General features: G+C 38.4%; 1 protein-coding gene across 4 annotated transcripts in view; it reads right to left on the bottom strand.

Moving 5' to 3' along the window:
* cdk14 (cyclin dependent kinase 14) overlaps positions 1 to 13,134 on the bottom strand; it is a 154,549-nt gene that overhangs the window by 53,542 nt on the left and 87,873 nt on the right. For all 4 annotated transcript variants that reach the window (XM_039661004.2, XM_039661006.2, XM_039661008.2 and 1 more), the window contains 2 exons: positions 12,339 to 12,459; positions 5,280 to 5,373 (listed from right to left, as the gene is read on the bottom strand). In XM_039661004.2, coding sequence (XP_039516938.1) covers positions 5,280 to 5,373; positions 12,339 to 12,459 — 215 coding nt within the window. The remainder of the gene's footprint in view (positions 1 to 5,279; positions 5,374 to 12,338; positions 12,460 to 13,134) is intronic.

Below are 13,134 nucleotides of genomic sequence, written 5' to 3'. Positions count from 1 at the left end.
CTAGACTTGTAGTTTAACTACTGCGCTCTGTTACCGGTAGGCGTGGCCTCCTAGGGCAGCGAAGCAAGTGCATTCTGGGAGTTGTTGTCTTTCATCCACATAAGCCAAAAATTAATTTTCTGGCTTTTCTCAGTCTAGAAAGGTCCGAATTCAAAAATAATTTCACATTTCGTCTACATAAATAACCCATTTTAAATACACATTCATATTCCAGAGGTGAAGTATCCCTTTAAATTCTTTGGTGCAAGCTGCCTTAACCCTTTGTGAAACTGTCGGTCCAAAACAGTTTCAAACATCTAGTTTACTTGCTATTAAGTGTCTCAAACAAAACTAAAAATCTTTAAAGGATTTAATGAGACAACCTTTAGTAAATCCAGTGTATGTGCAGCCAGTGACCATGAGAACTCATGCAGGTAAACGACTGTCAATCACCCCTGAAATGTCAACGGCAGTAAAGGCTCTTCCTCTTTGTCCTGTCACTAGCGGTCCCGCTGGGCAGAAGGTCGCCGCATGCCCTCGACCAGCTAAAACAGCGACCACCCAGACGCAGTAATTCATCTCCCCTGCCAGCTTCACTCTCACAGATCAAATCTCAGGAGCGTCTGGAAGCAAAGTTATGTAGGTCAGCTCAACTCATCTCTGAAGTGCTGAAAGACACATGCAGCAACCCGAACACGGTTCAAACGCTCTGTTGGGTCACCAGGAATAAGGAGGACACCAGTGAATCGAGTTTTACAATGTTTCTTTTGTCTAATGAACAGTGTTAAATAGCTGGTTATCATGTCGAAGCTAATGCTAGTCTGTTATGATCTGAAACGAATCATCTTGAATGGGTCAAACTGGTGGAAATGGACAAGTTAAACAAACAAAACTTCAAATGAGTCATGAAATGATCTGTGAGTTAAAGATGCTCCTCTGGGCTTCATCATTACACTTGAATTATTTACAGGATTAGATAAGTAATGATTCAAAAATAATAACATTTTTAACATGGGTGTAAGGTAATATTAAAAATGCTGGGGAACAAATGAATAATGTAAAAATTAGTCATTGAAATCAAACACCGAGCTTGACTATGAACTCTAATCAGTCTCCTAACTAATAAGACTCAATCTTCAACCTGTGTGATTTTGAATGTGCTGTGTGTAAATGTGTGTTTGTGTGAGTCATCATCCTGTAATGAGAAGAGACAGTTTAATTCTGATGTCAAACAGACTCGATGAACAGCTCACTATACGCCTGCACATGTTGCAGATAGATCCGTCCATATTCATACGCTGCAAAGCTAATCTCCTGCGGGATGACGGCTGGTTAAACACGGCCGGTCCAGTCTGTCTTCTTTAATATATCACACACACTTACAGAAGAAACTACCTGCATCCCACTCACACTCCAAAAATGAAGGATCTAATATAAAAAGAAAAAAATATTCAACAATGTACAGTATAGTACAAATTTTATTTAATAAAAAAAAGAATTGATTATCCAATTTTTTTCATTATGTAAAAAAAAAAGATTTTATTATAGAATAATAATATAGTGAAATATTATTGTAATGTATTTTAAAATATATTTTATTCCTGTGGAATTTTCAGCATCATTACTCATGATCCTTCAGAAATCATTGTGCTCAAGAAACATTTCTGATTATTATTAATGTTGAACAGTTTTGCTGCTTCATATTTTTTTTGGGATACACTGTCTTTGAAAAGTTTGAGCTAAAAAAGTAAAAAATAAAAAGAATTACACAATAATATTTTTATTCAACAAGGACGCATTAAAGTGACAACAATAAAAATTTTATTAAAGATTTATATTTTAAATCAATGATGTTCTTTTGAACTTTCAATTAATCAAAGAATGAATTATACATTTTAATCTGTATAATATTTTAATCTGTTACATAGTATTTTTAACTGTTGTAAGGTCATTGTATTTTACTTTTTAAGCATTGTAATTGTTAATGTATTTATTTTTGTTTTGTATTTTATGTGGAACCTTTACTGCGGCCTTTTTGGCCAGTGCTCCTTCGCAAAAGAGACTTGTACTCAAAGGATTTCCCTGGTAAAATAAGGGTTAAAAAAATAAAAATAAATAAAAAAGAATCATGAAATAAAGGTCACAGTTTCCACAAAAAAATTAAGCAGCAAAAACATTTTTCAACATTGATAATAATAAGAACCATAAGTAATGATTGAGCAGCAAATCATCATATTAAACTGATTTCTGAAGGATCATGTGACACTGAAGACTGGAGTAATGATGCTGAAAATTAAGCAGCTTTGATCACAATTACATTTAACATAAAATAAGTTATTTTAACTTGCAATAATATTTTCCTGCATGTTTTACTGTATTTTTTTTTTATCAAATTAATGCAGCCAACTGAGAAACTCATTTAAGTCAAAAGAATATTCTACAGTTACGTTCTTCATCCTTATATCTTCTACCCACATCAACATAACCAAAAGTATTCTGAGCTATTCAGCCACAGTAAAGAGCAACACAGATATTCACTCTCAGAATTGGCTCCTCTCACATATGGCAGCACTGCATGATGGGATTCAAAATGCATCCTAAGCATAAAGTGTATAATTAACCTTGACTATCAGCGAGTTTATCTCCAGCTGAAAACAGACAGATCACACGTACAGGGTCCGAGTGCACGAACACAACAGCACTGTAAAAAAATGAATCATGGGTCTTGTAAAAAAAAAAAAAAAAAAATATTGTGTATATTTTATTAAAAAAATGTGGATCAGTGTTGTATAGAAAATATTGAGAACATTTCACTAACAAAACTAGAGTCTGACCGATAAAGGATTTTGAAGGCCGATACCGATACAGATATTTTTGGTTTTAAAATTCGATATTCCGATATATCAGCCGATATTTTATTTATTTATTTAATTAATTTTAACTGGATATGATAGTCACAAATTTTGTCATGCTTATTTGAGTTAAGAGAACAGATGGAGATGTTCTTTTAATTGTTAATCAAGCAATGTATGTATCGTGACCAACTCAACAAGGTGTGCCAACAGGAACGGTGTAGAGTGCCCTCTGGTGGACAAACTATACAACTCCAACACTCATGACATCAAGCGTGTTTCGTCCGTTTTTATTTTATTTTTTAAATATTCATTTATCGGCCATTATAACTGCCGATACCGATAGTTTGGAAAATCCCTAATATCGTCCGCTAATATCGGTCTGCCGATATATCAGTCTGGCTCTCAATAAAACCACATTTTTTTAAGGAAATGGCTTGAAATGAGGAACCGATTTAGCTGATAACATTATTTTAAGAGAATTAGCTCAATTATGCGGTTTTATTTAGAGACACCATTGTCAGTTCCCAGAATGCTTTGCACATGGCTGGTAATGGAGAGGAAATATTGAAATTAAGTGTTATTTTATGTGTTTTTGAGTATCATCTGTTAATGTTTAATGTTCAGTTATGTTTGACATTTGAAGGGGTTTGTATTATGTTGAAGTTTTGATGTCTAAACCATCCGAGGTAGACTGACCATGAGCTATGAGGTTGTGAAACGAAGGTTTTTGCTCCTGTTGAAGCTATAAGTTGGTGGAGTCCGATAGACACCGCTGGACTAAATCTCGCCTGAAGTGTGGTTTGGATGGTAGATGAAAACTCTCAAGTGGGAAAGCGTGAAAGCTGAGGTATGGCTGTCTACGTCCTGATGCAGAGAGGTAAACGTTTCTATGGTAACAGCGAGTTGGACCAATCAGCAGATGTTGCTGCTACGCTTAGGATTGTGGGTAGTATAGTTTTTTCATAAGATTGCGGATGAAACATTTTTCTTTAAACAAGGTTGATTTCATATGAACTTCAACAGGAGCAAAAACCTTTGTTTCACAAACTCATATCGTGGTCAGTCTGAATAGTTTAGACATTAGGGCTGATTATTGAGACGGGAAGTTCTGTATCCCTACTCCGTGTTCCAGAAGCAGGACGTGTGACATAGGCCTATCGCAGTAAAAAAATGACAGCGAGTACCCATTGATTCTTCAGCTGTGTCTGACTCTAAATACCAGAATTTCTCTCTGGAAGCAGAATGTCAATGAGAAGGTCACAAGCGCTGGCTCCTCTTTTACTCATAGGATAAAGGAGTCTGGCCTTTGGAAGGCAGTAATGAAGAATAATCTCTGAAAGAAGGGTCAGATATGATGCTGGCCAGACTGACAGGAAGGAAGAATGTGAAAACAAGGGAGGAATGAAAATGTCAGTGTCAGAGAACAGTTACGAGCCAACGATCGAGCTGCCAGACTCCCTCCACCGCTCCATATTTATCAAGTGCCCACCTGACAGGGAGAAAACAAACCAAAAGCACCAGCCAACGCCTAATTAGATGACGTGACGGGTCCAAATAAACCATCAGCATTTCTGAACTAAGACGTCCTTCATTCAAGGACAGAGAACTTCTAGACTTCTGCTTTGTGTTCAGCACTCTTAAATCAATGCAAAATAAAAGTCATTACTGGCACCTAAATTAGATATTTTTCATACATGAACGGGAATATATAACTATTCCTTAAATTACTGTTACTGGGGACACTTAATATTCAATATTATTGATGATCTGACGCTTTTGTATGAGAACTGATGAGAACTGCTGTATCGATAAAATGATCAATATTATATGATAAATGATGATCTTCACAACGGAACTGAATCAACACTGATGCATAATTGTCCTGTTTATCAATGTAGAGCTGCTTTGAAACAGTCTGTAATCTATACAGCGCTTTATAAATGACCTAAACGGATAAACCTTTAGTGTGTCGTCCTGTAATCTCAAACAAAAGAGACTCTGATGTGTCTTTGTTTTCACTCACATGAGCAGACGGCGGCTGAATTTCTCTGCGGCGGGTCGATCGGTGGAGCCAGTTTTCCCTCGTTCTGTCATTCCCCGGTGTAAATATATTTGGCCGCTGACCCTCACAGCCTACGGGCGTCTGTCTTACCCATGAACCCCTGGCCTCCCGCTCTATTCATCTCAGTAATTGTCTGTATGAATTATTTACCTGACTCGGAGGGTGAATATGAATTTAGTGTGTCTAACCATTACTCTCTAGTTCAATTATCAGAGTGGGACATTATGGGAAATGACAGTAGAATTCATGAGATGAAATATGCATGACCTTCCCTGAGTTTGTATATGTGTGTACATACATGTATCATGCCATATCTTTGTATTCATGGACACCCGAGGCACTACACAGAGGCAAGCAGAATGGAGACAAAAGGAGACGCTTACCAGGAATATCCTCTCCAGCTGATCCTGAATGTCCTTCATGCCCGGGAATGCCGGCACTCCCTGGATCATTTCCACGAAGATGCATCCAACACCCCTGAAAAACAAACATCATTAACACTATGCCTTATAAAACTGAAACAGGGGCCCTGATTACACCTGGTATTGAGCGTTTTGGTGGATCGGATCACGAGCAGACGAGGGAGACGCATACCCGTTTACACCTGGTGTTTTAATCCATCTCTTTTATCCATTTTCTACCACTGATTTCCTCAAGGGAGGTGTCTATGGGTGGGTAAATGATTCAGATCTTCCGATCTAATGGATGAAATAAGCTCGTGCATTTCCATATGAATGTGACCGGAGTGACCGGAGATGAAGGAAAAGCACACAGAGAGCATCAGCTTTGGTTTCTGCTCTGATAGGGATGGTGAGAGAACATTGTGCTTGGGATGTATTTCGTCTTGGATCTTCAGCCGGCAAAGCTTAAATTCTAGCGTTATCATACTCTCAGTAACACCAGACTGAAATTGCAAATCCACATAATTTCACACTTATACAAGATTACCCCCCCCCCCTAAAATATACCTTATATTATATTTCAGGATATGATTTAACCCTCTGGGATTCTTCGTTTAGGGGTTACACTTAGCTTCCTCCCAGTCAAAAAAGGCTGAAGCCTTAAAATTTATCCAATCAAATATATTCTTGTTCAATAATATTTAAGATTTTTTATGATACTTTGCATTTACGGAAGCCCTGAACCGCAACCTAAAAAAAAAAATCTAGCATTTCGAGATTAAAGGCGAAACATTTCGCCTTTAATCTCGAAACATTTCGACTGTAATCTCGAAACATTTCGACTGTAATCTCGAAACATTTCGACTTTAATCTCGAAACATTTCGACTTTAATCTCGAAACATTTCGACTGTAATCTCGAAACATTAATCTCGAAACATTTCGACTGTAATCTCGAAACATTTCGACTGTAATCTCGAAACATTTCGACTGTAATCTCGAAACATTTCGACTGTAATCTCGAAACATTTCGACTGTAATCTCGAAACATTTCGACTTTAATCTCGAAACATTTCGACTGTAATCTCGAAACATTTCGACTTTAATCTCGAAACATTTCGACTGTAATCTCGAAACATTTCGACTGTTATCTCGAAACATTTCGACTTTAATCTCAAAACATTTCGACTTTAATCTCGAAACATTTCGACTTTAATCTCGAAACATTTCGACTGTAATCTCGAAACATTTCGACTGTTATCTCGAAACATTTCGACTTTAATCTCAAAACATTTCGACTTTAATCTCAAAACATTTCGACTGTAATCTCGAAACATTTCGACTGTAATCTCGAAATGCTAGATTTTTTTTTCAGTTTTTTTTATGTTGCGGTTCAGGGCTTCTGTAGCATCAATTATATAATTTTTATGAGCTATTTTTCCATTAGAATTAAAATAAAAAATTTTTATTATTAGTAAAAAAAAGAGTACAGAGTAAATAGAGTACAGGCTGCAGGCAAAAAAAAAAAATCAATTTGCACTCTTGATGTTTTAGAACGGCACCCCTTCATTGCTGTACACTTATTTCTGCACAGTGGCTGATCTGTAGCTTGTACCACCAAAATTTTCTCTGAGTTTTCCTATTTTTTCATATTTCCCATTCATTTCGGACATTTTTGACCGGGAGGAAGCTAAGTGTGACTTTTTTTATGACCCTTTAACATATCCAAATCATCTCTTTGATTTTTTTTTGTGCCTTCACATAGGTAATACAACAAAAGTCACGATGAAGCAAAAAAATAAAAAATAAACATTTCAAAACGAAACAGTTTTCGGTCATTTTTGACTGAAGAAGCCCAGATTAAGTCATCAGGCGGAGAGAACACAGTCTTTTTTGGCTGTTCGAATACATTTGTCCACATGAGCGTTTTACACTACGTCAGCAATCCGGTCGAATGCGTTTAACTACCTCTAGAAGCGGACAAGCTCAAAACATTTTAGACACCTGCATTTAGCGTCCCCCACTTGTGAATGACAAAACAGCTTCCTAATACCAGGTGTAAACAGGGCCTAGGATTGGACATCAGAATCAAAATAGTCAAGATATTTGAGGAGGAACCTGGCAAGAAGAGGCTGGAAACATCTGAGGTGACAGAAATGATGATTGTTCAGTTACAGTAGTTGTTTATAATGATTTCTGTCTCAGTGAGATTAAACCTTCAACCTTCTATTTACTTGAAGCCCCGCTGAGATTGTAAGTCATTTAACAACATGTTCACAATTATTCTCTGATGTCGGTCACATGCATGCCTCTAATCTAATTAACTATTTCATCTTTTAAGTAAATGTTTTATTTTGATTAATTTCTTTCTCTTCTTAAAATAAAAACAAACATTAAAGGGAAGAGAACTAAACATAGCACAAAACACAAAGCTGAGAGCAGTGAATGAAAATATTTGGCAATGATGAAAAATCGATTATCAGTGTTGTTTCTACTTGGCCGACGGGATGACTGATCTTGTTTACCAATATTTGAGTGAATTTTGTGTAAAATAAAATAAAGAGGCAAACATATTGTGTATCTCACATGCTACTATATCATTAAATTATATAGCATTATGATAAAGCAATATTAAAGCCATCCATCATCATACTCACTGAGAGACAATATTTTTTTTTTATTCTAGAGTTGCCGAGCTTTAAATAGTGTGTATATATATGTGTGGATACGTAGATCTTCAGTAAGGCCATGAGAGGCAGTGAGTGTGTGACACATACTGTCGGGCTCCATTCGATTGTTTCCTGACACGTTCTAGCCCAGTAAACACGGTCACATCCTTTCCTGACAGAAACTGGGACAGAGCCACACAAACCAAACTCGCCAGCACAGCAGTGAGATGTAAAACTCAACCGTCTCCAGATCCAGTCAGACCCCTCACCTCAACACACTCAGGTTTTAAATGTGGATGTGATATCGGTTTATCTCGAGCGGTTTGAGCTGACTGGCAGACGGCTGATAAGATGTCAGCTTATAGACACGATGCCTCGCAGTCGGGCGGAGACGACCTCGTGCTAATCCTCATCCTGACTGAGCCGCGACGTGAACGGGTGACAGGAAAACCCTCCCGCACATGCGCGTGTACCTGCAGCCATGTGGAAAAGTGCCCTTCAGATCGGACCACCTGCTCCCAGTTTCCCTCTTAATTGCCAGTGGAGTCTGCAGCTGCGGTCCCGAGAACGGCTCATTTCTCAGGACAGCAGCTCCTCCCACCTCTTTAGATAGACCGGTAGACTAGTCGACCAACACCGAAAATACAGGCCAATTACTCAAAATCTTTATTTAAAGGGATACTACAGGATTTAGCATTAAGCTTTGTGTTAGTAGAAAACCTTTAGTATTTTCAAATAACCGTGCTTTCCACCCTCATATCCCCCTGAGATGAGAGATTTATGTATTTTTTGTATGGAAAAAATCGTCATTTTGCGTCATCTGAGGATTTTTTGTCCAGATTCTAAAGACTACAGTCAACAGTAGGGTCTGTCCCGCATGTGATCTCACTCACAGAATGAACACATAGTGTCGGCCATCTTTTTTTGAAAGCTAAGCTAGCAGGCTCTTGTTCTGTGGAGAAAGCTGAGTAGTCGGGGTTACCATCCTCTTTTTCATGGACATGTCCGGCTGTCGATGTCCGGGATTCAGCTTTTGCTTTCTGCAGTCGCCATTCATTGTTTACATGCACAGCTTTTGTTTCAATCTAACTGAATTCATTCCGATTGGTGGATCTGAATGTAGTGTTTACATGATAAACAAGTGATCGGTTGATGTGCGTTTTAACATCGCTAAGAAAATTCCCGCTCCTTCGTGAGATACGAGACCGGTGTGTCTCACAGGTGTCGCTCATCGCTAATCACGCCACCGGCCTCGCGCCGTTCTCCCGCGGCCCTCACTCGTCCCGCTCGCCACAGTAAACATGATGAAAGGCGAGTGTAGAACGCAAAAGCCGAATCCCGGACATTTTAGGCGATCTTGAAACAGACTTTCGGGCAAACTCATCACAGAGACTCACTAATAGCCTAGACTTGTTGTTTAACGCTCTGTTACCGGTAGGCGTGGCCTCCTAGGGCAGCGAAGCAAGTGCATTCTGGGAGTTGTTGTCTTTCATCACATAAGCCAAAAATACATTTTCTGTCTTTTCTCAGTCTAGAAAGCTCCAAATTCAAAAATAATTTCATATTTCTTCTACATAAATTATAAATACACATTCATCTTTCCAGAGCTGAAGTATCCCTTTAAAGGTACAGTAGGCAAATTATTTTATAAGCACTTTTTGTTATACTGGTTGATCTTGATGGCAAACAGATAACAGATATGGTCGAAATATTAAAACATGATTTTTTTTTTTTTTGGTCCTGAGACTTCCACAGAAAATATATATACGTCTAATCGTTGCATTCGGTCCGATGTCCTACCCGCTAGTCAACATATGCATTTCCATTTCTCCACGCACCAATCAGCCGCCTTTTACAGTTCCCCCTGAACCAAAACAACAAGCTTATGCTGCGGTCACTACATGTCGTAACCGTAAATACAAGATGGGAACCCGTGACTTTCTAAACTAAGCAGGATTTATGCATGTCAACACTATCAACGGCGAAATGATTATGCATCAGTCAGGTGGTACAAGTTGTTTATGTTCATTATTATTGTACAGGTATGTACTTTGAGACATGAGGTATGCCGTCTCTCGTCTCGTGACGCTTTGCAGACTCTGCTGTACGCGTTCATGTGTTTTGAAGGAGGCGTAACTTTGGAGACGCTCTGAACGGAGGGTGTGATCTCATGCTTTCAAAACTAGCTTGCTATTGCAAGCTTCTTCAGAATTGCCAACCCTCCCTTTAAGGCAAGATACTACAGGCAAAACCATTGTGTTTTTTTAAGCAATGGTCAATTTTTAAATTTTCTTTTCATAATGTGTTGTTTCAAGTGACTAGTGGAGAGACAACATCCAAAATACACATTTAAGTGTTTATTTTAATGCACTTTATCTATTTGTGTTTGTAGATTTCAACGACAATGTCTAAGGCGAGTCAGAAATCTCCACTTCAGCAGCTTTACATACGACAAATGCATTTTTAACCTGGCTTTATTCAATGTTCAGATTTCTACATCCAAATGTGTCCATTTTTAATTGTATAATGCCTCATTTGCATATTTAAACATATTAAATGTCTTAATGTACTGAGATTAATTAATTGGGAAAAAAAGTGTAGAGATCTATTAGTTTACATTTGTACTCTTTTCGCATTGCTATAGTTAATGACACAATGAAAGTCTGTTGATACAATACATCACAGTTACATCAAATAAATAATGTGCATTTAATCTATTACATTTACATGTAATCTGTTTGTTAATGCGAGTGGTTGTTCGCACATTACTATGCACTGCAGGAAGATGAGTTCTAAATTAAGATTTGATTCTTGCCTTATTTGAATATGATTTATGATTTTAATTCCTTATGCAAATTTTGACATATGACAGATTTTATCCGGGACCATATCCGTGCATCTCCATGCTAAGTTTCATTACATTATTGATTATTATTCTAGCGTTATCATACTCTCAGTAGCACCAGACTGAAATTGCAAATCCACTTAATTTCACACTTATACAAGATTTCCCTCCTCTAAAATATACCTTATTTTATATTTCAGGATATAATTTAAACTCAATAACCAAGAGGATATCACTTTCACTTTCAAGATAACGTGACATTTTTGTGACATTTGAGTGACATTTTTCTCATCCACTTGCTGAGACACGAAAGCACGAGTGTGAAAGGTCTGCTGGACTGGGACGGAGCTGGTCCAATGCAACACGCGCTCACACACACACACACACACACTGTTTGGCTGTGATTCTAATGACTGTTGATTTGTGCAGCCTCTGTGTAACTGCCACTCAGAGAGGAAAACTGCACACGCTCCACTGCTCTCAGCATCGATTCACACACGGGGCAGAAAGGGTTATGAGGAGGAGAGAGATGAGATGATAAGAAAAACAACAACTAAACAGTCTAAAGACACAAAGAGAAGCAGAAGAGATCTTCTGTGATGGAATGGAAAGAGCACAGGATATAGTTTTGAAAATATACAAATATATCATCACAAAAAAATGTAACTATGAAATATAAATATATATCCACCTTATTCCTACGCCCCATGATGCTTTGCGCGAATTATGGGCGTAACTTCCGCTAAGCTGTAAACGAAAAATGAACTAATCTTTTTTCGTGTCATTTGATTCATTCAACGAATGAAATGAACGAGTTGACTCTGGAAAAGATTTGATCGTTTTGATGAACGAGTTGATGAACGAGCGCATCACAGAACACAGCAAGACGAGCATTTGAGCTTATAAAACTTAAACTTTGTTATTTTTTAAATGAGTGATCGTTTCGCTTGATAAGACACTTATTCATCGTGTGGAATTGTTTAAAGCCCTTTGAACAGTTTGCACTGAAACTGTCTTTTGGACCTTGAACCGTTTGGTTCCCATTGAAATGCATTATTTGGAGAAAAATCCTGGAATGTTTTCATCAAAAACCTTAATTTCTTTCCGACTGAAGAAAGAATGACATGGACATCTTGGATGACATGGGGGTGAGTAAATTATCAGCAAAAGTTTTTTTTAAAAAGTGAACTACTCCTTTAAATAAATATACAATAATAAAATAAAAGCTTGATGGGTTACCTGTTTGAAAATGAAGAAATATTACTATTTATAAGAAATTATTTTTTATTACTAGATTCTATATTTTATATGATACAATATTATTTCTTAATATTTTTATCGCTAAAATCATCATATTTTTTTTGTCACACTGAAAAATAGCAGGAATGTGGCCTATAAAACTCAGGTGGGGAGAAATAAAAAAAAAAAAAAACTTTTACTAGCACTAAAAAGAGAAAATCGTTTCAATTTGACAAATAATTGCAGCATAAGGGGATGTCGTGTGTGCACTGATGCAGAGGAGGTCTCACCACATGTCCAGACAGGTGGAGTAGTCAGTGGAGCCGAGCAGCACGTCTGGAGGACGATACCAGAGAGTCACCACCTCATTAGAGTACGTGTGGCTGGGGACCGACTTCGCACGAGCCAGACCTGCAGAAAACACACACACACACACGATCATCACTTTTACAAACGCACAGCTCACTGAGATCTCAGCTCTTCCAGCTCACAGGAGAGCCGAGGCATGCTCAATTAACCCGTTTCCCTTAAACACACTTGACTTCCTGTATTTGAAACTGCTCGGCGAGGGGGCGTCTGGAAATATCAGCAAAGGCTTCACGCCAGTATAATTTGCAGTCAATAATCCTGCAGCTAAACAAAGGGCTGCGTCAGAGAGAGTGAGAGGCTGTGGTTTAGGTTAACACACCGACGGAGCCTCTAATCATCATTACACTAAACTGGAGAGTAATAGTCACCCGGGTGGCAGCGCAACCCGCATCTGAGCCTATAATTGATGGGAGAGCGAGAAAATGAGGAGGAGCGGATGAGAGGTCAGAGATGATGAAGGCAATTCGAGGAGGAGGGAGGACGTCCTTTCCTGGTCCTGAGGCGGTCGTCATGGCAACGCTGCGGGCGAGCTGACATTAACTATGAACGCCGGCTGAAGGAGATCGAGGGAGCGTCGCGTAATGAAGGCCTCGGTGTCCGCCGGTTCAAAGCGCCCGAGGGTCTCCGGAGGGGGTCGAGGGTCAAGCTGAGTAAATTATACATCACTCACTGTCCCAGAGTGACATGAAGGACAGAAACAGATGAGGAGACAACCAG

Source organism: Pimephales promelas, chromosome 12 (assembly GCF_988280905.1).
Source record: "Pimephales promelas chromosome 12, fPimPro1.hap1.1, whole genome shotgun sequence".
Classification (NCBI taxonomy): domain Eukaryota; kingdom Metazoa; phylum Chordata; class Actinopteri; order Cypriniformes; family Leuciscidae; genus Pimephales; species Pimephales promelas.
Note: the sequence above shows the minus strand (reverse complement) of the source record. Positions and strands in the feature narration are given on the sequence as shown.